The sequence below is a fragment of the Mustelus asterias genome, chromosome 19, assembly GCF_964213995.1.
Source record: "Mustelus asterias chromosome 19, sMusAst1.hap1.1, whole genome shotgun sequence".
Lineage (NCBI taxonomy): Eukaryota > Metazoa > Chordata > Chondrichthyes > Carcharhiniformes > Triakidae > Mustelus > Mustelus asterias.
In genome coordinates, this window is record NC_135819.1 from 14,334,704 (window position 1) to 14,362,597 (window position 27,894).

At 46.2% G+C, this 27,894-nt stretch overlaps 2 protein-coding genes and 1 long non-coding RNA gene across 4 annotated transcripts in view; 2 read left to right on the forward strand and 1 right to left on the reverse strand.

Annotated features, from left to right (window-relative positions):
• The window catches only part of get3 (guided entry of tail-anchored proteins factor 3, ATPase), a 44,265-nt gene extending 30,648 nt beyond the window's left edge, over positions 1-13,617 (reverse strand). For both annotated transcript variants that reach the window (XM_078235075.1, XM_078235077.1), the window contains exons 1-2: positions 13,193-13,617; positions 8,236-8,383 (exon numbers count right to left, since the gene is read on the reverse strand). In XM_078235075.1, coding sequence (XP_078091201.1) covers positions 8,236-8,383; positions 13,193-13,353 — 309 coding nt within the window. In that variant the 5' untranslated portion in view covers positions 13,354-13,617. The remainder of the gene's footprint in view (positions 1-8,235; positions 8,384-13,192) is intronic.
• The window catches only part of LOC144507797 (uncharacterized), a 266,778-nt gene continuing 249,404 nt past the window's right edge, over positions 10,521-27,894 (forward strand). Inside the window, exon 1 of the long non-coding RNA XR_013500142.1 lies at positions 10,521-10,572. This is a non-coding gene — a long non-coding RNA (uncharacterized LOC144507797). The remainder of the gene's footprint in view (positions 10,573-27,894) is intronic.
• Positions 16,462-27,894, forward strand: part of trir (telomerase RNA component interacting RNase) — a 76,716-nt gene continuing 65,283 nt past the window's right edge. Inside the window, exon 1 of the mRNA XM_078235094.1 lies at positions 16,462-16,779. Within this exon, the coding sequence (XP_078091220.1) occupies positions 16,480-16,779 (300 nt within the window). The 5' untranslated portion in view covers positions 16,462-16,479. The remainder of the gene's footprint in view (positions 16,780-27,894) is intronic.

A 27,894-nucleotide genomic window follows, 5' to 3' on the forward strand; every position in this document is an offset into this window, starting at 1 on the left:
CCTCTCAGAGAACTTTTCCCTTGTTATTTATTCCTGTATAAATTAGGGCTAGAATAACCATAAAGCAATGACTTGAACTTCCACAGCAGCTTTTAAGTGTCAAGATACACAAAGCACTTCACAAACAAGCACAAGAAAGCTGACTTTGGGCTGAAAGAAAGTTTAGAGGGCAAAGCGTAACCTTTCATTCAAGAGCAGGACTGAGAATGTTGGAATAGGAAAATATTTGTTGGTGATTTGGACACCTAAAAACTTGAAGCTTTTACTTGAAGGAATAACACTGGAAGGTGTTATTTATTTTCAGCCCACCTAGCAAGTTCCAACATTTAATCAATCCATGGTTGCTCTGTATGTCAACTCCACTGATCTGGCTCTGATGCATTTACCCAATGAAACCTAACGATTTCAGTTTCCACAATTTTGAGTGACCTACCAGCCACAACCTTTTTTTTTAAAAAGAGGATTGCAGGTTTCTGATAAACCTTCTGTAAAAAAGGCCTCCCTGAGTTCACACCTGAACAGCATAAGAACTAGGAGCAGGAGTAGGCCATCTGGTCCTTCGAGCCTGCTCCACCATTCAATATCATGGCTGATCTTTTCATGGACTCAGCTCCACTTACCCGCCCGCTCACCATATTAGAACACCCCTCAATATCTTAAACTCAAAAGAATACAAGCCAAAGTTTATGAAACTTTAAAAAACTTTTTAATGCTTCAGTGCCATCCCAATAAGTAAGCACGCCTCCAAGTCAAATATAGCTTTCCTGAAGTGCTCAGAATTGAACCTAGTTCTTCGATGGGGTCTGCCCAAAGGTGGAAAACTGTTAAGCTGTTTATTGTAAAATGGAGGATTTCAAAAATCAAAGATATAAACAGTTCTTCATACACTGAGTCTAACCACTGTGCCACCCTGCCTTTCCCTCTCACATTACCTCATGACTTCAGAGCGCCAGTGCACGCTTGATGGGCCGAATGGTCTCCTTCTGCATCGTAAAGACTCTGTGATAATTGTTAGGGTGCTGGACCAGAACCCCAAGTTATGTTAGGACGCCAGACCAGACCCCAACAACTTTTGTATTTTGGCATAAATGTGAGGAAAGGATACTTCCTTCCAGGAATGATTCCACTGACAAATTAGGGATCTTTTAGACTAAACCAAACTTTATTTAATAACACAGTTTAAATATAACGCTAACAAATGAAGCAGCTTAACCATTAACAGTTGAACAATATTTAAAATTGAAAGGAAGCAAGTTTCTTTCTAGCTTTTGACAGTTTCAGTCCCAAATAAGCAACATTCCTTTCAGAGATTTAAATGCCACTTTAAATAGTTAATAACCATAAATATACTTGCTATAAATTGTGTTCACAGTCTTGAAGCTTTCAGAGAGAAAATGAGTTATAGGGCAGCTTGCAGACCTCGATCTTCAACAGACTCCCAGCTAGAACTGCCATTCTAAAAGTGCTAAAGCTCCTTTCTCTCTGCCACTGACCCAGTTCATCACATGACCCTGTCAATCACCTTTAACCACACATCCCAGGGGAACTTCTTGTACGAACAAGAGTCCATTAGCTCTATCTAAGTAGCAAATTCCGAGCTGAAAATGAGTTGTTAACTTGCTTTCACACCTTTTGAGCTAAATGTTTTTCCAAACACACCGGCTGCTGGCATAATAAATCTGAAATTCTAAAGATTCCCCTTAAACAAGAAAAAAAACAATATACTTATATTATCATCATATAACTTATTGCCAATAATACTATGAAGTGCAATTGTCTCTTCACTTATTTACCCCAAACTCCTTTGAAAACAAATGGAATTTAACATGATTCAGCTTCTAGAATGCAAGTTACTATTCTCTCTAAACTTGTAAAGTCACCATAGTGCCAGATGACCATAATCTTGGAGGGGGAGAGCTGACCGGTGTGATTTAGTGGGGCCTTCGTGAATAACCTCAACTGTCACAGGAATTGAACCAATGCTGCCAGTATCACTCTGCATCACAAACCACCCGTCCAGCCAACTGAGCTAACCGACCTCTCTCTAAAATAGTGCACTTTGTCTAGCCATAGCTGTCCAACTGGATTATCAGTACAACTTCCGCGTTTGACAAGGTATTCGCATTGCAGGAAGACTCTTGCGTGAAACACGAGTAGAAATCTCCCTCAAAACTGCCAATCTGGGTTCCAAGTGAATTGTACATCCGGAGTACGCTTACAATTTAAATCAGGTGACCAGCCTTGCAACCCTCCAGAGACACTGCACTCCTTCATTCTGGCTTCGTATCTATCTCCCATTTGCTGTGCCTCCTCCCGTGACGCTTTGGTCAAGATAGGTGGTCAAAAGGCGGTTGGTCTAGATAGGACAACGTGATCGGGGCAGGCTTGGAGGGCCGAAGGGCCTGTCCCTGTGCTGTACTGTTTTTTGTTCTTTGTATCCCATGAACGAATATTTTTTTAAAAATTGAAAATGGAGTTGGAGAGGAATTTGGCCACACTGTCATGGGTGTCTAAGGAGCAGAGTGGGGGGCTGAGGACACAGCCTTGTGGGGCACCGGTGTTGAGGATGACCGTGGAGGAGGTGTTGTTGCCTATCCTTACTGATTGTGGTCTGTAGGTTAGGAAGTCTAGAATCCAGTCACAGAGGGAGGAGCCGAGCCCCAGGCCACGGAGTTTGGAGTGGACTTTTGTTTTGGGCCAGATGCGGGCAATTGGGATTAGCTTAGGGGTTTAAAAAAAAGGGCGGCATGGGCAAGTTGGGCCGAAGGGCCTGTTTCCATGCTGTAAACCTCTATGACTCTAAAAGCTTGAAAATGTTCTTCTTTGTCTTAGAGTTAGTCTTTGGGAGATTGCGATCGCATGAACTGGCTTAATTAAAACCTTCCGAAGAGTAACGGACTTGGGGAAAATTGAAACTTCAATTGATATCTGCGGGGAACAGAAATTGAGGCTCGATTCCTCTTTGAGGAGAGCTGAAGGTTCCTAAAAACTGGGAATTAACAGGTGGTGATCAACATGGGTAAAAATTAGCCCATAGCAGAATGATCATAGAGGGACATTGGAAGCAGTGACCTTTTCTTGCACAAAATGTTACTTTTATTTTAAAATAAAATTGTCTCCCTATTCAGAATTGGGTCAGTGGGCTGACGAATGGCAGATGGAGTTTAATTTAGATAAATGCGAGGTGATGCATTTTGGTAGATCGAAGCATGGCAGGACTTACTCAGTTAATGGTAGGGTGTTGGGGAAAGTTATAGAACAAAGAGATTTAGGGGTACAGGTTCATAGCTCCTTGAAAGTGGAGTCACAGGTGGGCAGACTGATGAAGAAGGCATTCAGAATGCTTGCTTTCATTGGTCAGAACATTGAATACAGGAGTTGGGACATCTTGTTGAAGTTGTACAAGACATTGGTACGGCCACACTTGGAATACTGCGTACAGTTTTGGTCACCCTATTATAGAAAGGATATTATTAAACTGGAAAAAGTGCAGAAAAGATTTACCAGGATGCTACCGGGACTTGATGGTTTGAGTTATAAGGAGAGGCTGAGTAGACTGGGACTTTTTTCCCTGAAGCGTAGGAGACTTAGGGGTGATCTTATAGAGGCCTATAAAATAATGAGGGGCATGGGTCAGCTAGATAGTCAATATCTTTTCCCCAAAGGTGGGGGAGTCTAAAACTAGAGGGCATAGGTTTAAGGCGAGAGGGGAGAAATACAATAGGGTCCAGAGGGGCAATTTTTTCACTCAGAGTGGTGAGTATCTGGAACAAGCTGCCAGAGGTAGTAGTAGAGGCGGGTACAATTTTGTCTTTTAAAAAGCATTGAGAGTTATATGAGTAAGATGGGTATAGAGGGATATGGGCCAAATGCGGGCAATTGGGACTAGCTTAGTGGTTATAAAAAAAGGGCGGCATGGACAAGTTGGGCCAAAGGGCCTGTTTCCATGCTGTAAACCTCTGTGACTCTAATCAGATTTATCATGTTCGGAGGTTTGAAAACTGCGACATTGGCATTCAAGCTAACCATTACATGTAAACACATGCCACATGTAATAATTGAATCCTCTGTAGTGTAGTGGCACTCTTATACAAAGTAACTGCAGCAATTTTCCCCTGACTGTCCACATATGGAATCCCGAACCACAAAAATTACAACCGCTGCATTATCAGTTCCTGGTTTATCTCATTTGCTTGGCTAAATAAATGATCTGAGCCACATACATCACATTTAATTCGTGCCATTTTATTCTACACTGCTTGTATTTTTACTGTAAGAAGTTTAACAACACCAGGTTAAAGTCCAACAGGTTTATTTGGTAGCAAAAGCCACACAAGCTTTCGAGGCTCTGAGCCCCTTCTTCAGGTGAGTGGGAATTCTGTTCACAAACAGAACTTATAAAGACACAGACTCAATTTACATGAATAATGGTTGGAATGCGAATACTTACAACTAATCCAGTCTTTAAGAAACAAAACAATGGGAGTGGAGAGAGCATCAAGACAGGCTAAAAAGATGTGTATTGTCTCCAGACAAGACAGCCAGTGAAACTCTGCAGGTCCACGCAACTGTGGGAGTTACAAATAGTGTGACATAAACCCAATATCCCGGTTGAGGCCGTCCTTGTGTGTGCGGAACTTGGCTATCAGTTTCTGCTCAGCGACTCTGCGCTGTCGTGTGTCGCGAAGGCCGCCTTGGAGAACGCTTACCCGAATATCAGAGGCCGAATGCCCGTGACCGCTGAAGTGCTCCCCAACAGGAAGAGAACAGTCTTGCCTGGTGATTGTCGAGCGGTGTTCATTCATCCGTTGTCGCAGCGTCTGCATAGTTTCCCCAATGTACCATGCCTCGGGACATCCTTTCTTGCAGCGTATCAGGTAGACAACGTTGGCCGAGTTGCAAGAGTATGTACCGTGTACCTGGTGGATGGTGTTCTCACGTGAGATGATGGCATCTGTGTCGATGATCCGGCACGTCTTGCTGTGGCAGGGTTGTGTGGTGTCTTGGTCACTGTTCTCCTGAAGGCTGGGTAGTTTGCTGCGGACAATGGTCTGTTTGAGGTTGTGCGGTTGTTTGAAGGCAAGAAGTGGGGGTGTGGGGATGGCCTTGGCGAGATGTTCGTCTTCATCAATGACATGTTGAAGGCTCCGGAGGAGATGCCGTAGCTTCTCCGCTCCGGGGAAGTACTGGACAACGAAGGGTACTCTGTCCACTGTGTCCCGTGTTTGTCTTCTGAGGAGGTCGGTGCGGTTTTTCGCTGTGGCGCGTTGGAACTGTTGATCAATGAGTCTAGCGCCATATCCTGTTCTTATGAGGGCATCTTTCAGCGTCTGGAGGTGTCTGTTGCGATCCTCCTCATCCGAGCAGATCCTGTGTATACGGAGGGCTTGTCCGTAGGGGATGGCTTCTTTAACGTGTTTAGGGTGGAAGCTGGAGAAGTGGAGCATCGTGAGGTTATCCGTGGGCTTGCGGTACAGTGAGGTGCTGAGGTGACCGTCCTTAATGGAGATGCGCGTGTCCAAGAATGCAACCGATTCCGGAGAGTAGTCTATGGTGAGCCTGATGGTGGGATGGAACTTGTTGATGTCATCATAGAGTTGTTTCAGTGATTGTTCACCACCAGCAGCAACCAAGCCTCCCCCGGTACCACAGTAGAAAACAGTACCACTGCAGGGAAGTCCATTGTCAACTTGTCCGACTACACACTTCAACCAGATGAAATCGAAGTTCTCAGCCGAGGGCTTAATTTTTGCCCCACCACCAAAATAGACCCCATCAGTCTCGCAGCAGACACAGAGGAATTCATCAGGCGAATGAGGCTGAGGGAGTTCTTCCACAAACCCCAAGAGGCCAACAACGAACACAATGAGACAGCCAATGAACCGGAACAGCCGACAGAGAGATCCGCAGTGCATCCGAAGAGGAAAGAGTCGAATTGGACTCCTCCGGAAGGCCGCTGCCCTCGACTTGACATGTATGCCCAAGCCGTCAGGAGGTGCGTCAACACCAAATTCATCAGCCGCACTCACAAGACAGCCCCGAACATCACCCAAGCACAACGTAACGCCATCCACGCTCTCAAGACCAACCGCAACATTGTCATCAAACCAGCAGACATACTGAACAGAACGGATTACTGCAAAGAAGTGTACCGACAACTCAACAACGAGGAACACTACAGACAGTTACCTGCAGATCCGACCAAAGAACACACCCGTCAACTCAACACTCTGATCAAGACCTTTGATCCGGACCTTCAGAACACCCTCCGTGCTCTCATCCCACGTACTCCCCCCGTTGGAGATCTCTACTGCCTCCCGAAGATACACAAGGCAAACACACCCGGCCGTCCCATCGTATCGGGCAATGGGACCCTGTGCGAGAACCTCTCCGGCTATGTCGAGGGCATCCTGAAACCCATTGTACAAAGAACCCCCAGCTTTTGTCGCGACACGACGGACTTCCTACAGAAACTCGGCACACATGGAGCAGTTGAACCAGGAGCGCTCCTCGTCACAATGGATGTCTCAGCACTCTACACCAGCATCCCCCATGACGATGGCATTGCTGCAACGGCCTCAGTGCTCAGCGCCAACAACTGCCAGTTTCCAGATGCAATTTTACATCTCATCCGCTTCATCCTGGACCACAATATCTTCACCTTCAACAACCAGTTCTTCATCCAGACACACGGAACAGCCATGGGGACCAAATTTGCACCTCAATATGCCAACATCTTCATGCACAGGTTCGAACAAGACTTCTTCACCGCACGGGACCTTCAACCGATGCTATACACTAGATACATCGATGACATTTTCTTCCTTTGGACTCATGGTGAACAATCACTGAAACAACTCTATGATGACATCAACAAGTTCCATCCCACCATCAGGCTCACCATAGACTACTCTCCGGAATCGGTTGCATTCTTGGACACGCGCATCTCCATTAAGGACGGTCACCTCAGCACCTCACTGTACCGCAAGCCCACGGATAACCTCACGATGCTCCACTTCTCCAGCTTCCACCCTAAACACGTTAAAGAAGCCATCCCCTACGGACAAGCCCTCCGTATACACAGGATCTGCTCGGATGAGGAGGATCGCAACAGACACCTCCAGACGCTGAAAGATGCCCTCATAAGAACAGGATATGGCGCTAGACTCATTGATCAACAGTTCCAACGCGCCACAGCGAAAAACCGCACCGACCTCCTCAGAAGACAAACACGGGACACAGTGGACAGAGTACCCTTCGTTGTCCAGTACTTCCCCGGAGCGGAGAAGCTACGGCATCTCCTCCGGAGCCTTCAACATGTCATTGATGAAGACGAACATCTCGCCAAGGCCATCCCCACACCCCCACTTCTTGCCTTCAAACAACCGCACAACCTCAAACAGACCATTGTCCGCAGCAAACTACCCAGCCTTCAGGAGAACAGTGACCAAGACACCACACAACCCTGCCACAGCAAGACGTGCCGGATCATCGACACAGATGCCATCATCTCACGTGAGAACACCATCCACCAGGTACACGGTACATACTCTTGCAACTCGGCCAACGTTGTCTACCTGATACGCTGCAAGAAAGGATGTCCCGAGGCATGGTACATTGGGGAAACTATGCAGACGCTGCGACAACGGATGAATGAACACCGCTCGACAATCACCAGGCAAGACTGTTCTCTTCCTGTTGGGGAGCACTTCAGCGGTCACGGGCATTCGGCCTCTGATATTCGGGTAAGCGTTCTCCAAGGCGGCCTTCGCGACACACGACAGCGCAGAGTCGCTGAGCAGAAACTGATAGCCAAGTTCCGCACACACAAGGACGGCCTCAACCGGGATATTGGGTTTATGTCACACTATTTGTAACTCCCACAGTTGCGTGGACCTGCAGAGTTTCACTGGCTGTCTTGTCTGGAGACAATACACATCTTTTTAGCCTGTCTTGATGCTCTCTCCACTCCCATTGTTTTGTTTCTTAAAGACTGGATTAGTTGTAAGTATTCGCATTCCAACCATTATTCATGTAAATTGAGTCTGTGTCTTTATAAGTTCTGTTTGTGAACAGAATTCCCACTCACCTGAAGAAGGGGCTCAGAGCCTCGAAAGCTTGTGTGGCTTTTGCTACCAAATAAACCTGTTGGACTTTAACCTGGTGTTGTTAAACTTCTTACTGTGTTTACCCCAGTCCAACGCCGGCATCTCCACATCATGTATTTTTACTTACCATAGCAAACAGATTGTCATAGCCTTTCACTTTTGTTGGTACTTTGGAGAATTTCTGATCAAACGCGTCGGAGATGTTATGGGCTGGATCTGTGGAAATGATGAGCACACTCTCGCGAACCTCCGCCAACTGGACAGCCAGGCTGCAGCTGTTTTGGAGAACACAATTTATAAGTTGGGTACATCTATATTAAATATTAAAAGCGATCATTGCGGCAACATCTGACAGATGTCCTCATTTATTCCTTCCTTTCTTTGCAAAGCACACGTCGCTTGTAAGATTGAACAGAGACAACACCCTACACTCAGTGATCTTGGTGCAATAACGGAACACGAGAGAAAAGGACCAGATATGACTTATTTTCGTTCGTGGGATGCGGGCACCGCTGGCTGCGCTAGCGTTTTTTGCCTATCCCTAATTACCCTTGAGAAGATGATGATGAGCTGCCTCTTGAATAGCTGCAGTCCATGTGGTGTAGGTACACCCACACCGATGTTAGAGGGAATTCCTGGATTTTGACCCAGTGACAGTAAAGGAATGTATATATAGTTCCAAGTCAGGGTAGTAAGCGGCTTGCAGGGGAACTTCCAGATAGTTGTGTTCCCACGTGTCTGCTGCCCTCATCTTTCCAGGTGATAGAGGTGGCTGGTCTGGGAGGTGCTGTCGAAGGAATTTTGGCAAGTTGCTACAGTGCATCTTGTCGACGGTACACACTGCTGCCATTGTGCATCAGTGGTAGAGGGAGTGAATACTGAAGGTGTTCACCTTGTTGGAGCTACTCTCGTGCAGATTAGGTGAAATGGCCATGCTAAATTCTCCCTCAATGTACCCGAACAGGTGTCGGAGTGTGGCAACTGGGGGATTTTCATAATAAGTTCATTGCAGCGTGAATGTAAGCCTACTTGTGACTAATAAATAAACTTTACTGTTACTTTAAGTAGAGGGAGTATTCCACCACACTCCTGACTGCACCTGATGTTGGACAGGCTTTGGGCAGTTACGCTTCAGAGAACTCTGACCTGTTTTTGTAGTCATAGTACTCTTCGAGCTTGTGGGCCAATGTTATTAATTCCTGTAATGACACTAGCTCCAATAATCCTCAATATCTCAGCCAACACTGCAACAAACGGCCACGGTGTGCTCAAATCACCATCTAAGAAAAATGTTGTTATTCCTCAGATCTGGCAACCTCCTACTGTAGCACAAACACTGAAATGCTTTAAAAATATACATTTTACACAATCCCCAGCGTTTTCCTTCTGAAGTGCACCATTATTAACAAAAACAAGAGGTTACTAGCAAGAAAATCTTCCAATCCAGATTTGGCAAACAAAGCAACCCTTGAACAGGAAAATCTAACAACAGACAAGATTTTTAAAACTACATCCTATTGAACTATACTCACTCAAATTGGACAAAAAAAAGCACTTTAAAACAGTCCAATTAAATTTGGCCACAATTTTAGCAATTAGGATATTTAATGGAAGGAGATGCAAGGAGTACATAATAACAAAGTCTAGGGCTTTAGTAGGACCACACTTGGGAGTTATACAGATTTGTTGTCTGCAACCAAAGAACAAGACACTGGCCTTAGAGATGTTGCAACACAAGTTCAGTAAGTAAATCATTCCCTGGGATCAGGATTGTCCCATATAGGCAGAATGAGTAGAATGAGATGCTATCGCATTGGAGGACTCAACACGTTGGATGCTGAGAAGTTGCGTGACACGGCTGGAGAATCCAGAACTAGGGGTTACAGCTTCAGGACAAGGGGATCAACATTTAAGACAAAGGAGAAATTTCTTTACTCATAGGGTGGTGAATTTTTGGAATTCTCTACCGGAGAGCAATAATTCCCAGTCTTCGAGTATATACAAGGCTGGAGATTGATAGATATTTAGGACTCAAGGGAAATCAAAGGATCAGGTTGCAAAGTTGAATTGATGTAGATCAGCTATGAATGGTAGAGCAGGTCCAAGAGGAAGTGTAGTCTATCACATATTAAGCTGATCTTTCTCTTCACCCTGTCAGCAACTCCAACAGTTTATTCTGCACCCTCTCCTTTCCTTCTCCCCCATGTGCTCTATGAATGGTATGCTTTCGCTTATAACTCACAAGGAACAATACTTTTCACTGTATCCCAATACGTGACAATAATAAATCAATCATATGGTCTTACTTTTTTTGAAAACTGGGTTTGAGGGTAAGTATTGGCCCGGACACGTTGAGGAACGCCCTTAATCAATAACTTTCCTCCTATTCCCCATGTTCTAGCTAACAGGGTGTCACGGTGGCACAGTGGGTTAGCACTGCTGCCTCACAGCACCAAAGACCCAGGTTCAATTCTGGTCTCTGCTCACTGTCTGTGCGGAGTCTGCACATTCTCCCCATGTCCTCTTTTTAGGTCAAACCAAACCAAGTAAACAAACTCAGATTAAATCAGGACAAAGTAAAAGGGGCAGCTCCCCAAAAAGGAGGGGGAACAGCCCGAACAGAAATCAAAGTACAAAGGAAACTTAAAAACATCAAATTAAAATGTGGTTATTGGGGTCAATAATGCACCCCAACCCCTGCGGTGCCCAGCGGGCGCGGAAAGCGTCTTTTTTTTGTGTGGGTCTCCCCTGGGTGCTCCAGTCTCCTCCCACAATCCAAAGATGTGCAGGTTAGGTAGATTCGCCATGTTAAATTGTCCCATAGTGGCCCAAGATATATTGGACGGCTGGGTTAGTTATGGCAACGTGTGGGGTTATGGAGATAAGGCTGGGGAAGGGTCTGGGTAAGATACTCTGTCAAGAGAATTGGTGCAGACTCGATGGGCTGAATGGCATCCTCTGCACTGTCAGGATTCTATGAATATAAATTCTATTCTCCGAAAGATGTGCTGGTTAGGGTGCATTGGCCGTGCTAAATTCTCCCTCAGTGTACCCGAACAGGCGCTGGAGGGTGGTGACTAGAGGATTTTCACAGCAACTTCATTGCAGTGTTAATGTACGCCCACTTGTGACAGTTCCATTCAAGTGCTGAATTTGTCTATGCTGTCACAAAATTATTGATTCGAGCTTGAATGTTTTAAAACAAAAACAGAAAATGCTGGAAAATCTCAGCAGGTCTGAATCATAGAAACCCTACAGTACAGAGAGAGGCCATCTGGCCCATCGAGTCTGCACCGACCACAATCCCACCCGGGCCCTACCCCCATATCCCTACACATTTACCCACTAATCTCTCTAACCTACACATCTCAGGACACTAAGGGACAATTTTAGCATGGCCAATCAACCTAACCCGCACATCTTTGGACTGTGGGAGGAAGCCGGAGCACCCGGAGGAAACCCATGCAGACACGGGGGAGAATGTGCAAACTCCACACAGACAGTGACCCAAGCCGGGAATCGAACCCAGGTCCCTGGAGCTGTGAAGCAGCAGTGCTAACCACTGTGCTACCGCGCCTCTCCACATATCTGACAGTATATGTGGAGAGAATAGCGCCAACGTTGAGTCTGGATGACCGTTAGTCAGATTTTACAGCATTTTAGGGCAGCACACTGACACAGTGGTTAGCGCTGATGCCCCAGTGTCAGGGACCCAAGTTCAATTCCGGCCTCAGGTCAGTGTGTGGAGTTTGCATATTCTCCCCATATCTGCGTGAGCTTTCTCCAGGTGCTCCGGTTTCCTCCCATACGCCAACGATGCAGGTTAGGTGGATTGGCCTTGGTAAATCGCCTCTTAGTGTCCAAAGATGTACAGGTTAGGTTGATTGGCTATGCTAAATTGCCCCTTAATGCCTGGGGAATTAACAGCCTAAATATGTGAGGTTTACAGGACTGTGGCCTGGGTGTGAGGTTCAGTCAGGAAAGTAAATGCAATGTTAGCATTCATGTCGAGAGGGCTAGAATACAAGAGCAGGGACGTACTTCTGAGGCTGTAGAAAGCTCTGGTCAGACCCCATTTAGAGTACTGTGAGCAGTTTTGGGCCCCGTAACTAAGGAAGGACGTGCTGGCCTTGGAAAGCGTCCACAGGAGGTTCACAAGAATGATCCCTGGAATGAAGAGTTTGTCATATGAGGAACAGTTGAGGACTCTGGGTCTGTACTCGTTGGGAGTTTAAAACAGATGAAGAGGAATTTCTTCAGCCAGTGAGTGGTGAATCTGTGGAACTCTTTGTCACAGAAGGCAGTGGAGGCCAGGTCATTGAGTGTCTTTAAGACAGAGATATAGATAGGTCTTTAGTCAGAGAGGTTTACATCATGGAAACAGGCCCTTCAGCCCAACTTGTCCATGTCACCCTTTTTTTTTTAAAACCCCTAAGCTAATCCCAATTGCCTGCATTTGGCCCATATCCCTCTATACCCATGTAACATCTAAATGCTTTTTAAAAGATAAAATTGTACCCGCCTCTACTACTACCTCTGGCAGCTTGTTCCAGACACTCACCACCCTCTGAAAAAATTGCCCCTCTGGACACTTTTGTATCTCTCCCCTCACCTTAAACCTATGCCCTCTAGTTTTAGACTTCCGTACCTTTGGGAAAAGATATTGACTATCTACCTTGTCTATGCCCCCCATTATTTTATAGACTTCTATAAGGTCACCCCTCAGCCTCCTACGCTCCAGAGAAAAACGTCCCAGTCTATTCAGCCCCTCCTTATAACTCAATCCATCAAGTCTGGTAGCATCCCAGTAAATCTTTTCTGCACTCTTTCTAGTTTAATAATATCCTTTCTATCATGGGGTGACCAGAACTGCACACAGTATTCCAAGTGTGGCCTTGATTAATCAGGGAGGAGGATTATTATCCGCAGCATTTCGCTTTTATCTCGAGTGTTTTTGAATATATATTTTTTAATGATGCCAAGTTGAAGTGCGACTCAGGTTGAACAACGTGTCCCTTGGAATGGGCTGTGGAAGGGGCTGTGAATAAAATGTTTGCACGGAAGGGTAGCTCCGTCGCTTTTACCTGCAGGTGGTTTTGCCCACCCCACCTTTGCCACCCACAAAGATCCACTTGAGGGACTTCTGCTCGATGATGTTGGCCAGGGTGGGCTCCAGGGGCTCCACGTCGATGGCGTCCTCGAACTCCTCGTCCATCGGCGCTGCTGCTGCCGCCGCAGCCGCCATCTTGGACACGATCACGTGACCTCCTCCTCCCTCCCCCACCGGGTTTAAGTGAGGGAGAAATCTCGAACTTTCTATTGATTTTTTTTTTGTTTTAAATTTATTTATCGATAATTCCAAATAAACGATCCGCCCTCAACAAATCCGGAGCCGCTTCCAGTGAGGAACAGCGGCGGCGGCGACGGGAGGAGGGAGCTTCGAGCGCCTGATCCTCCCCTTCAGACCGAAGGCCATTCCGCCCCCCCAGGTCGGCACTCCTCTCCATCCTCGACTCTGATTGGCCTGACCCGGCTCAGTAACGGGCCTCCCCATTGGCCCCGCTACGTTTTAGGCAAAGCCCTGCTTTTAAAAATAAATAATTTTACGCCCCCCCCCCCCCATGATTAAAATTAAAACCTTCGCTTCTAACGCCGTTAAAATCTATTTTCATCCCCATCCCGTTTAAAGATCCGTCATGCCTTGCGCCTTTTCTGTTGGCCAACTTTTCTCTCACCTTTTTAATTCTCAAACCAGATATGGGGATTTTTTTTTCCTCTTTTTCTTTTAGAACCATAGAGTCACAGAGGTTTACAGCATGGAAACAGGCCCTTCGGCCCAACTTGTCCACGCCGCCCTTATTTTTTTTTTAAAAACCCTAAACTAATCCCAATTGCCCACGTTTGGCCCATATCCCTCTATAGCCATCTTCCCATGTAACTGTCTAAATGCTTTTTAAAAGATAAAATTGTACCCGCCTCTACTACTACCTCTGGCAGCTTGTTCCAGACACTCACCACCCTCTGTGAAAAAATTGCCCCTCTGGACACATTTGTATCTCTCCCCTCTCACCTTAAACCTCTAGTTTTAGACTTCCGTACCTTTGGGAAAAGATATTGACTATCTACCTTGTCTATGCGCCCCCCCCCCATTATTTTATAGACCTCTATAAGGTCACTCCTCAGCCTCCTACGCTCCAGAGAAAAAAGTCCCAGTCTATTCAGCCTCTCCTTATAACTCAATCCATCAAGTCCCGGTAGCATCCTAGTAAATCTTTTCTGCATAGAACATTACAGCACAGAAACAGGCCTTTTGGCCCTTCTTGTCTGTGCCGAACCATTTTTTCTGCCTAGTCCCACTGACCTGCACCTGGACCATATCCCTCCACACCCCTCTCATCCATGTACCTGTCCAAGTTTTTCTTAAATGTTAAAAGTGAGCCCGCATTCACCACTTCATCTGGCAGCTCATTCCACACTCCCACCACTCTCTGTCTGAAGAAGCCCCCCCCCTAATATTCCCTTTAAACTTTTCCCCCTTCACCCATGTCCTCTAGTTTTTTTTTTCTCCCCTAGCCTCAGTGGAAAAAGCCCACTTGCATTCACTCTATCTATACCCATCATAATTTTATACACCTCTATCAAATCTCCCCTCATTCTTCTACACTCCAGGGAATAAAGTCCTAACCTATTCAACCTTTCTCTGTAATTCAGTTTCTCAAGTCCCGGCAACATCCTTGTAAACCTTCTCTGCACTCTTTCAACCTTATCAATATCCTTCCTGTAATTAGGTGACCAAAACTGCACACAATACTCTAAATTCGGCCTCACCAATGACGTATACAAACTCGACACGACAGCGCAGAGACGCTGAGCAGAGACTGATAGCCAGGTTCCGCACACATGAGGACGGCTTCAACCGGGATATTGGGTTCATGTCACACTATCTGTAACCCCCACAACTTGCCTGGATGTGCAAAATCTCACTAGCTGTCCTGTCTGGAGACAATACACATCTCTTTAACTTGTGCTTAATGCTCCCTCCACTCACATTGTCTGCACCTTTAAGACTTGATTAGCTGTAAAGACTCGCATCCCAATCATTATTCATGTGAATTGAGTTTGTGTCTTTGTGTCCTGTTTGTGATCAGAACTCCCACCCACCTGACAAAGGGACAGCCTGTTCCAAAAGCTAGTGGCTTTTGCTACCAAATAAACCTGTTGGGACTTTAACCTGGTGTTGTGAGACTTCTTACTGTGTTTACCCCAGTCCAATGCCGGCATCTCCACATCAATGGAAGAAGCCAGAGAGTGGTAGTGGAGGATTGCTTCTCTGAGTGGAGGCCTGTGACTTGTGGTGTGCCACAGGGATCAGTTCTGGGTCCATTGTTGTTTGTCATCTATATCAAAGATCTGGATGATAATGTGGTAAATTGGATCAGCAAATTTGCTGATGATACAAAGATTGGAGGTGTAGTGGACAGTGAGGAAGGTTTTCAAAGCTTGCAGAGGGATTTGGACCAGCTAGAAAAATGGGCTGAAAAATGGCAGATGGAGTTTAATGCAGACAAGTGTGAGGTATCGCACTTTGGAAGGACAAACTAAGGTAGAACATACAAGGTAGGACACTGAAGAGTGCAGTAGAAGATAATTATATCATTATAAGATAATGAAGGGGCTAGACAGGGTAGAAGCAGCGAGGCTATTTCCACTTACAATGGAAACAAGAACTAGGGGGCATAGCCTCAAAATACGGGGGAGTCAATTTAGAACAGAGTTGAGGAGGAACTTCTTCTCCCAGAGGGTAGTGAATCTTTGGAATTTTCTGCCCAATGAAGCAGTCGAGGCTACGTCGTTAAATGTGTTTTAAGTCACAGATAGATTTTTAACCATTGAGAGTTATGGGGAGCAGGCGGGTAAGTGGAAATATTCAGATCAGCCATGATCTTATTGAATGGCGGAGCAGGCTTGAGGGGCTAGATGGCCTTTTCCTGCTCCTATTTCTTATGTTCTTAGAACAGAGGGATTTGGGAATATACAAATACATAATAAGCTAGTGCCAATTAAACCTGTTGAGACTTTAACCTGGTGTTGTTAGACTTCTTACTGTGCCCACCCCAGTCCAAGGCCGGGCATCTCCACACCATTGTACAACCTCACCATAACATTCCAACTCTTATACTCAACACTTTGATTTATAAAGGCCAATGTAGGACCCTATATTTTTTTTTGAAAATAATTGGTGGGGAGTGGCCAATTTCTTATCTTTTTTTCAACCTTTTGTTTTTTTCTTTTGGAGGTGTTTTTTTTTGGTTGCTTTGAGGTTGGCTACCTCTTCCCAGCAGCCTCTGCGACAACGCCCTCCCTCCCCAAGATGGCGGACAGGCGGAGGAGCCGCGAAGTTTCTGGAAGCTCCGAGGCGGACGGCGGCGGCACGGAGAGCAAAGGGGTCAACGCCTTCGCCAACGATGGCAGCTTCATGGCGCTTTTCAAGAAGAAGATGGAGGAGGAGAAGCTGAGGAGCGCGGGCGGAGCCGGAGCTGCGGCCGGAGCCGCCGCCGCCGCGCCGAGCGGCAGGGACATAGACAATGGAGGAGGCAAGAGGAGTGTGGCCGCCGGCCAGCAGCACAGTGCCGAGGCCCAGAACGACAGGAAGAAAAGCGTGCTGAATATTGTAAGAGCGACAGAGAGATTTTGCTCTCGGTTTGTCTCCTGGTTATTGCACAGGGCTGGGGGAGGGGGGGGATTGGAAGATGCTGTTAGTTCATTCCCCCCTCCCCCATACACAACATATCACCCTTGCCTGAGTTGACATTTTGATCCCTTCATTCAGCAATTGTGGAGGAAAGGGGAGGGTGTAGAATGTAGTGTTACAGTCACAGCTAGGGTGTAGAGAAAGATCATAATGTGGCCCAATCCATCAGGCAAACCAGCCTCCCGTCCGTTGACTCGCGGGACCCGTCCCGTTGACTCGCGGGACCCGTCCCGTTGACTCGCGGGACCCGTCCCGTTGGCTCGCGGATCCCGTCCCGTTGGCTCGCGGGACCCGTCCCCGTTGGCTCACGGGGACCCGTCCCCGTTGGCTCACGGGGACCCGTCCCCGTTGGCTCACGGGGACCCGTCCCCGTTGGCTCACGGGGACCCGTCCCCGTTGGCTCACGGGGACCCGTCCCCGTTGGCTCACGGGGACCCGTCCCCGTTGGCTCACGGGGACCCGTTGGCTCACGGGGACCCGTCCGTTGACTCTGTGTTTCCTCCGGGTGCTCCGGTTTCCTCCCACTGTCCAAAGATGTGCGGGCTAGGTTGGCACGGTGGCACAGTGGTTAGCACTGTTGCTTCACAGCTCCAGGGACCTGGGTTCGGCTTGGGTCACTGTCTGTGTGGAGTTTGCACATTCTCCTCGTGTCTGCGTGGGTTTCCTCCGGGTGCTCCGGTTTCCTCCCACAGTCCAAAGATGTGCGGGTTAGGTTGATTGGCCAGGTTAAAAATTGCCCCTTAGAGTCCTAAGATGCGTAGGTTAGAGGGATTAGTGGGTAAATATGTGGGGGTAGGGCCTGGGTGGGATTGTGGTCGGTGCAGACTCGATGGGCCGAATGGCCTCCTTCTGCACTGTAGGGTTTCTATGATTGGCCATTCTAAATTTCCCCTTAGTGTCCTGGGATGCATACGTTAGAGGGGTTCGTAGGTGGATATGTGGATCGGGCCTGGGTGGGATTGTGGTTGGTGCAGACTCGATGGGCCGAATGGCCCCTTTCTGCACTACAGGATTCTATGACTCTGTCTACACTTCCCTCGGCAAAACAGCCAGCAAAATTAAGGACCCCACGCACCCCGGACATTCTCTCTCCTTCCTTCCGGAAAAAGACACAAAAGTTTGAGGTCACGTACCGACCGACTCAAGAACAGCTTCTTCCCTGCTGCCGTCAGACTTTTGAATGGACCTGCCTTGCATTAAGTTGATCTTTCTCTACACCCTAGCTATGATTGTAACACTACATTCTGCACTCTCTCCTTTCCTTCTCTATGAACGGTATGCTTTGTCTGTATAGTGCGCAAGAAACAATACTTTTCACTATATGTTAATACATGCGACAATTATCAATCAAATTCAAAAGTCTGGCAGCAGGGAAGAAGCAATTGTGAAGGAAAGGAGGATGCAGAATATGGTGGTAAAGTCATAGCTAGGGTGTAGCGAAAGGTCAGTTTAATATATGGTAAGTCCGTTCAAAAGTCTGATGACAGCAGGGAAGAAGCTGTTCTTGAGCCGGTTGGTATGTGATCTCAGACTTGGGTAGATTCACCACAATCATGCCTGAGTTGACATTTTGATCCCTTCATTCAGCGATTATGGAGGAAAGGAGAGGGTGCAGAATGTAGTGTTACAATAATAGCTAGGGTGTAGAGAGCGATCAGCTTAATATAAGGTAGGTCCATTCAAAAGTCTGATGGCAGCAGGGAAGAAGCTGTTCTTGAGTCGGTGATCTCAGACTTTCGTTTATTCCCCACTATCCTGCCTGAATTGACATTTTAATTCCTTCATTCAGCAGTTGTAGAGGCAATACAAATCCTTTTATTTATACAAATTCTTTTATTTAGATATACAGTGAAAGGTTTTGTTTCCTGCGTGCTATACAGAGAAAACATACCGTTCATAGAGTACATGGGGGAGAAGGAAAGGAGAGGGTGCAGAATATCATGTTACAGTCATAGCTACGGTGTAGAGAAAGATCAGCTTAATGAAAGGTCAAAAGTCTGGTGGCAGCAGGGAAGAAGCTGTTCTTGAGTCGGTTGGTACGTGATTTCAGACTTTTGTTTATTACCCACTATCCTGCCTGAATTCACATTTTGATCCCTTCATTCAGCAATTGTAGAGGCAATACAGCTTTTTATATTTAAAAAAAATGCAGTTCCATGAGCCCATCGAGCCTGCAGCGACAACAAGCCCACCCAGGCCCTATCACTATAACCCCACGTATTTATCCTGCTAATCCCCCTCACACTAAGGTGCAATTTAGCATGGCCAATCCAACCTAACCAGCACATCTTTGGACTGTGGGAAGAAACCCATGCAGGCATGGGGAGAACCTGCAAACACCACACAGACAGTCACCCGAGGCCGGGAATCGAACCTGGGTCGCTGGCGCTGTTAGGCGGCAGTGCTAACCACTGTGCCGGCCTTATACAGACAAAACGTACCATTCATAGATGGGGAGAAGGAAAGGAGAGGGTGAATGATATGCAGTCATAGCTGGAGTGTAGAGAAAGATCAGCTTAATATATGGTAGGTCCATTCAAAAGTCTAATGGCAGCAGGGAAGAAGCTGTTCTTGAATTGGTTGGTATACGTGCTCAGACCTTTGTATCTTTTTCCCGACTATTACCCACTATCCTGCCTGAATTCACATTTCGATCCCTTTATTCATCTGAACATTTTAAATCTGGCCCTGAATTTCCTTTCAAAACAGTGGCAGTCAAAAGGTTTGTCAGGCTGAAGGGAAAGTTGGAAATGCATGGGCAGGCAGCATCAGGCAAGGCAGTGGTGATCGATATTATGGGGGCGGCACAGTGGTTAGCACTGCTGCCTCACAGCGCCAGGGACCCGGATTCGATTCCCGGCTTGGGTCACTGTCCGTGCGGAGTCTGCACATTCTCCCCCGTGTCCGCGTGGGTTTCCTCCGGGTGCTCCGGTTTCCTCCCACAGTCCGAAAGATGTGCGGATTAGGTTAATTGGCCATGCTAAATTGACCCTAGTTTCAGGAGGGATTAGCAGGGTAAATGTATGGGGTCACGGGGATAGGATGAGATTGTTGTCGGTGCAGGCTCGATGGGCCGAATGGCCTCCTTCTGCACTGTAGGGATTCTGATATTACGACAAGTATGATGCACCTCAGTCCGAGCTGAGGACTGTTGATGGATTGTCAGTTTGTCAGCTGATGCTCAGTGAGTGAGTGGGTCATGATCTCTCGCCACTTTATGTCTGGAGCACGGGACTTTGAGCCCTACTTCAGAAGCTTGCGCATCTATTCCAAGCTGATACCCCAGTGTCTTTCAGATAAATATTAAACCTCATGTATAACGGGTAGGCAATGTAAGTGGCCTGATTTTTATGGGGCTGCAGGAATAGTAAAAACTGGTGATTCACATGCACACGCATCTTTGAAGATGAGAGGACAAGCTGAAGCTGTTTTTTTTCGAAAAGCATAAATAGACACATTTCTGGGCAAGGATGCCAAAAATAAAGTTTTTAAAAATACATACAAATTACCTGGGGTGACACAGTGGTTAGCATTGCTGCGCCTCAGTTCCATGGACCCATGTCCAATTCCAGCTGTTGCACATTCTCCCCGTGTCTGCGTGGGTTTCCTCTGGGTGCTCCGGTTTCTTCTCGCAATCCATAGGTGGTGCGGGTTAGGTGGATTGGCCATGCTGGATTTGAATTGCCCTTTAGTGCCCCAAGATGTGCAGGTCAGATGGATTAGTCAGGGTAAGTGTATGAGGCTGCAGGTTGGGGGAGAGGGCCTGGGTAAAATACTGTCAGTCAGTGCAGATTTGATGGGCTGAATGGCCTCTTCTGCACTGTAGGTGCGCTTTGATTCCCTTCGCCTGCGCGTTTCCAACATTTTTCTGCATTCGATACCAATGTTTAAATTGTCTTGATGTACTCCCGTTCAGTGTGAGGAGTTTTTCTAACGGGTTCTCATAAAATTTTCAATTGTTCTTTTCCCCTTTTTGACCAACTGAGTTTAGGGAGAAGGACCTTGTTTTTTAAATGAACATAATCTTCCAATGGCTTCTTCTCTCGTTCCGGATGCTGAGAGTGATGAAATCTCTTTAACTTTAGCACCCAGTACAGTTTCAGTGTAAATACAGCATGAATGAGTTTGGAGAATATAAATAGGACCTGGCATAGACCATTTATTCTTTCAAACCTGCTCCACCATTGGAACCAGATCATACCTGACCTACCTCAATTCCCAACTTCCTGTGCCGTACCCATGTCTCTTAATTCATTTGGAATCCATTGGGTCTTTGTGAACAGATTCGACGATGAAGGATCCACAAACTTCTGGGGTAGACGATGCTAAAGTTTCGCAGCCAGTTAGGCGAAGGAAATTTTCCTCGTCTCCTAACTGGCCGACCCCTTGCTCTGAGTCTTATCCCCTCAGCATCTACCCTGTCAACTAAGAACGACAGTAGGGCAGTTTGCCTCGCGAGCCTGTTCCAACATTTAAGAAAGCGACTCTGAACCTCAGCTCCATTTCTCTGCTTTTGCTTCATTTTCCTCGATATTCTTGCCGAACAAAACTCTCGCACTCGTGGTCGTGAAAATTTCAATTAACATGGCATCCATGGCCTTTTATGGGAATGAGTTGGAGACTTCCACTATCCTTCGTGTGGGGGAAAAAATGCTTCCTGACTTCACTCCTAAATGGCCTAGCTCTGATTTTAAGATTGTGCCCTCTTGGCTGGGTTTCCCCAACAGAGGAAATAATTTCTGTGTCTATTTTATTGACTCTCATTTGAAAACCTTGGGTCATGGAAATATCAGCCAGGTTCATATAGTTGGTCTACCCTCTTAAGCATCACTTCCTCACTTCTGAATTCTTTTTCTAAAAAAAAAAGTTTATTAGTCACAAGTAAGGCTTACACTGCAATGAAGCTACTGTGAAATTCCTCTAGTCGCCACACTCCGGCGCCTGTTTGGGTCAATGCACCCTAACCAGCACGTCTTTCAAACTGTGGGAGGAAACCGGAGCACCCGGAGGAAACCCACGCAGACACGGAGGGAACATGCAAACTCCACACAGTGACCCAAACTGGGAATCAAACCCGGGTCCCTGGTGCCGTGAGGCAGCAGTGCTAACCACTGCCACCCCGCTCCCTTCAGATAAAAGTCAAAATTCTATTAGCCTTTTTGTACCTGTGCACTGGCTTTTAGTGATTAGTATACATGGGCGCTTAAATCCCATTGTTGCTTCTCTCACCATTAAGAAACGCTGTGAATGAGGCTCCAGGCAGGAGGAATGTAACTACGCAATGTTGCGTCAAGTTGTCCTTCAGTATTTGCTGTAGGGTTGTCTCTGAATACGAGCCCCACCCCTCCCAACCATCCCTGTCCCCACAATATGTTACAACTGCTGGATGTTTTAAATATTTAGAGGATGTGCACATGCCTGCCTGTATGCTGTATAAACATTTAAACTTCACTGGTAGGGGAGTTTGTAACCACTTTGTTCTCTGTGGGGTGCTTTCTGATGCTTATGGTACCATTGTCACGACGATTAGAGTGCTAATGTAATGCAGCTTCACATTTGGAAGAGCTTGGTTACAAATCTGAAAGTTCCCTTTTATGCTCTTTGTGAGCCTTTTCCTCCATTTGTTTCACTCGATCAAAAACGTTTAATCACTTTAAGGGAGGATGTGCTGGCCTTGGAAAGGGTCAAGAGGAGGTTCACAAGAATGATCCCTGGAATGAAGAGCTTGTCGTATGAGGAACGGTTGAGAACTCTGGGTCTGTACTCGTTGGAGATTAGAAAGATGAGGGGGGATCTTATTGAAACTTATAGGATACTACGAGGCCTGGATAGAGTGGACGTGGAGAGGATGTTTCCACTAGCAGGAAAAACTAGAAACAGAGGGCACAACCTCAGCTGAAGGGACGATCCTTTAAAACCGAGATGAGGAGGAATTTCTTCAGCCAGAGAGTGGTGAATCTGTGGCACTCTTTGCCGCAGAAGGCTGTGGAGGCCGGGTCATTAAGTGTCTTTAAGACAGAGATAGATAAGAGGATCAGGGATTATGGGGAAAAGGCAGGAGAATAAGGATGAGAAAAATATCATGATTGAATGGCGGAGCAGACCCGCTGGGCCGAGTGGCCTAATTCTGCTCCTATGTCTTATGGTCTTATGGTTATAAAAGTGCATGTTTGACGCAACTAGCATACCGGTTAACGTGATCCCATAGTTCCGTGGCTTTCTAAAATTTATCCCTGCTGGAGAAAGTACTTGCATTGTGAGTGCTGCACTGGATTGAATGATCGTTCAGCTTTTAAGGTGTGGGTTCAAATCTGGTCCGTACTGATGGGTAACATCCCACTTGCTGGATGGTAAGGATCCTGTGGGGAAATAAATTAGAGTAGTCTCAATCCAGTTTGTAATTGGCAATCTGACCCAAAAAATGGCATGCAAAATGGAAAGATGTCAAATCAATGCCATCGAATGTCTTCTGATCATTGAGCTGAGATAGATTCATACAGGCCAGAGGGAACTTTATTTTTCAAGTATGTGTAATGCCTGACCTGGGAGTTCTTGATGCTGACACCAGCAGCCTGAAATGTAAAAGTGTTTCCCAGAAAAAAATTAAATATAATTCAAAAGTTGCTATAAAAATACTAAGACATGTTTCCCCTTAAACGTCTGCATCCATGTCAGCATGCTGGTGAGGCAGGATGGGGAAAAGAAAAGTGAAATAATTTGGGTGTGCAGTGCAAGAATTAAGAGCCTGTTTGCTCGGTTTTGGTTTGGACTAATTTCAAGTTTCAATGCCCATTACACAGTACAGTTTAACTTCAATTTGGGTCACAACCACTTTGCACTGACGCAAACCTAATGAAGATTTGATTTATTATTGTCACATGTATTGGGATACAGCGAGAAGTATTGTTTCTTGCACACTATACAGACAAAGCATACCGTTCATAGAGAAGGGAAGGAGAGTGCAGAATGTAGTGTTACAGTCATAGCTAGGGTGCAGAGAAAGATCAACTTAATGCAAGGCAGGTCCATTCAGAAATTTGACGGCAGCAGGGAAGAAGCTGTTCTTGAGTTGGTATGTGACCTCAGACTTTTGCATCTTTTTCCCGATGGAAGAAGGTGGAAGAGAGAATGTCCGGGGTGCGTGAGGTCCCTAATTATGGCTGCCTTGTTGAGGCAGCGGGAAGTGTAGACAGAGTCAATGGATGGGAGGCTGGTTTGCGTGACGGACTGGGCTACATTCACAACCTTTTTCTAGTTTCTTGCGGTCTTGGGCAGAGCAGGAGCCATACCAAGCTGTGATACAACCAGAAAGAATGCTTTCTATGGTGCATCTGTAAAAGTTGGTGAGAGTTGTAGCTGACATGCCAAATTTCCTTAGTCTCTTGTGGAAGTAGAGGTGTTGGTGGGCTTTCTTAACTAGAGTGTCGGCATAAATCAAATAAATGCATCTTTGTCTTTCCTTCACTTTATTTCACACAGGCAGTGTCATACCCTCTGGGCATTCATTGAGAGTGTGCAGCAGAGTCACTGAGGAACAAATAAGAACGGATATTAGTGTCCGGAGCAGGCGAACTGCCATCAAATGAAGATTAAAAGTTATCTCTGGAAATCTTGCGCAGGAAGACCTTTTTTCGTCATTTTAATGGGGTGTGGACGTTGCTGGCTAGGCCAGCATTTATGATCCATCCCTGATTGCCCTTGAGAAGCTGGTGGTGAACCCACTGCAATCCATGTGTTGTAGGTACACCCATGGAGCTGTTAGGAAGGGAGTTCCAGGAATGCTGGTATAGTTCCAGTTTTCTCCCACTTCTGATTCCATTGAGGGAGCTGGTAAATGTGAAGGAATGGGTTTAGTCATTTCAATCCTTCCAGCTGCACCTTTGGCTGCTGGTAAGATACTATGTTTTTCTTAAGATTTTAAATCTCGGTTCAAAAGATTCCTACCCAAGTTTACCTGGTGTAAAACTAAACATTCAGGCTGTTAACAATTGTATCGTCAGGAATTTTTAACTTAAATTACGATGATGGATGATTCATCTTCAGTGTTGTTCAGGTTCTCTGGAATAAGCATTCAATTCTTAGATCCTTTTTGCATGAGCTTGCATCTTGGGAGTGCAACATCGATATACTAGCCCCAGGTGGTTACATTTCCAATCCCAGCGACCGAATCAAAGACATTTCAGATCAGAAAGATAAACTAATATTGCTAGATCTGGCTGCGTATGTTTTCAATTCTATTTTTTTTTACAAAAAGCACAAAATTGAGGGAACTGTTACATGATAACTAGCTCAGAAAGATAGCACTATATTACTGTCTCAGTCCCTTTATATATTTTACAGAAGTTCTCTTCACCCTAATATGATGGTATCATTCCAGTTTTGTCCCAATTTTGATTCCATTGAGCAACCTGGTAGTTGTCTTCATCCTAATATGAACGGTGAAATTATTTTGGAGTTATTATCTGTTCGATAATCCAGGTGATGTGGTATGACACCATATATCATTGGTTACTGAGCACTAACACGTCATTGTCATAAACAGCACGCCTGGGGTGACACGGTGGCACAGTGGTTAGCACTGCTGCCTCACTGCGCCAGGGACCTGGGTTCGATTCCCGGCTTGGGTCACTGTCTGTGCAGAGTCTGCACATTCTCCCCGTGTCTGCGTGGGTTCCCTCCGGGTGCTCTGGTTTCCTCCCACAGTCCGAAAGACGTGCTGGTTAGGTGGATTGGCCGTGCTAAATTCTCCCTCAGTGTACCCGAACAAGCGCCGGAGTGTGGCGACTAGAGGATTTTCACTAACTTCATTGCAGTGTTAATGTAAGCCTACTTGTGACACTAATAGATAAACTAAAACATTTAATGGGGCAGGATAATCTAACAGTCTTTGGTTTATTTTGTCCACATTAATTACAGGAAATCCAAATTAATTGCAGGAAGACAGGATTAAATTTGGTTAATGAAAATGCAATCTTAATTAACTAAAAGTATTCCACTGTGTGTTCATGACGTCAGCTAGACAGGCCAAATACTTGTTTGTTACATAGATTTAAGATAAGTTTGGGAATGTATCTGATCATTTTTGTGCAGGTATCTGTAATGTGTAGATTACTCTAAAGGCTGGTACTTCTTCACTGTCCGTGAGGCTGCTAACTCCTGTGGTAGCCACAAGGATACAAAATGAATAGTTCTTGTTAAAATAATAACCGCCAGGCTTATTTCCCAGTGGAGATCGATTGCAACATACAAATGGTCTTGTTTAGAGCATTAAAACCAATATTATTGGCAATGTTGCTGGTGCAGTGTACAATGTTAAAACAACGACTCAGTGTCGCATTAGATCTACAAGCCCTTGGTGCTAACGTAGCCTTCAGTAGATTGCAAAACATGTTAATGAGCATGGCTCCAGTTAGTTGGACATACCGCTACTTTCTTAATGTTAAGTGTTTTCCCTTGAGGGAGGTATCTCGACCTGCTAATTGCCATTCAAATGTAGAAACGAGAAGCAGGAGTAGGCCATTTGGCCCTTCGGTCCTGATCTCCCTTCCCTCCTCATACCTTGATCCCTTTAGCCCCAAGAGCTATATATAGAATAGAATAGAATCCCTACAGTACAGAAAGAGGCCATTCGGCCCATCGAGTCTGCACCGACCACAATCCCACCCAGGCACTACCCCCATATCCCTACACATTTACCCACTAATCCCTCTAACCTACGCATCTCAGGACACTAAGGGCAATTTTAGCATGGCCAATCAACCTAACCTGCACATCTTTGGACTGTGGGAGGAAACCGGAGTACCCGGAGGAAACCCACGCAGACACGAGGAGAATGTGCAAACTCCACACAGACAGTGACAATCTAATTTCTTGAAATCACACAACTTTTTGGCCTCAACTACTTTCTGTGGGAGTGAATTCCACACATTCACCTCCCTCTGGGTGAAGAAATTTCTCCTCACCTCAGTCCTAAAAGGCTTACCCCCTTATCCTCAATCTATGACCCCTGGTTCTGAACTCCCCCTCACCACCAGGAACATTCTTTCTGAATCTACCCTGTCTAATCCTAGTTGCAGTGCTCTTCCACAGTGGCAGAGCAGAGGTTTATCTCTGTGCTGATCCTCCTGCTCGTTGTTCTGCAGCCTTTACTTCAAGGCCAGAAACTGGTGGGTAGTCAGTGTGTAATCGTAGCCATGGTGCAGACCCACCACTGACACTACATGCTGTAATCTAAATAATAGCGCACTCCAGGCAGTGCTTCACATTTATAATCTTTGAGCATTATCTCTAGCTTTGAAAGCATTTGGGATTATTTTGTACCAAAGCTTCTGAGATCCCCCTTGGAAAAAAAAAACAAATAGCAGAAATCTCAGCTGCTGATCACTCCCTGATCATAACATTAAAAGCTGATGGTGCCCACATATGGCATTTGGTGATCTGCCAGCTTGATCAGTGACCATATTCGTGATTTTAGATTTTAATTGCGAGTTCCCTGCTCAGTAAAACAGCAAAGATAGTGAAGGAGCCAAGTGGTCTGTTTCTGAACTCACCCATGATGTCAAAACCCATGGAACATACAGATCCTCAAACTGAAACCTTTTGGACCAGCTGGTTAGTCAGAAATTCATAGAATCGCTGCAGTGCAGAAGGAGGCCATTCAGCCCATTGAGTTTCACCGACCACAATCCCACCCAGGCCCTATCCCCATTACCCTATGCATTTACCCTAGCTAGCGCGTGCACCCCCCCGCCTGACACTAATTTTAGCATGGCCAATCAACCTAACCCGCACATCTTTAGACTGGGAGGAAACCGGAGCACCCGGAGGAAACCCACGCAGACACGGGGAGAAACTCCACACAGACAGTCACCCAAACCGGGATTCGAAGCCGGGACCCTGGCGCTGTGCGGCAGCAGTGCTAGCCACCGTGCCGCCCTAAATTGCCGTTGGAAACCCCATAGTCACTGGCCACAAAGCACAGCGGTAACAAAAAGGTCTTTTAAACTTTGCATTAGCAAATTCAGTTCCACTTGC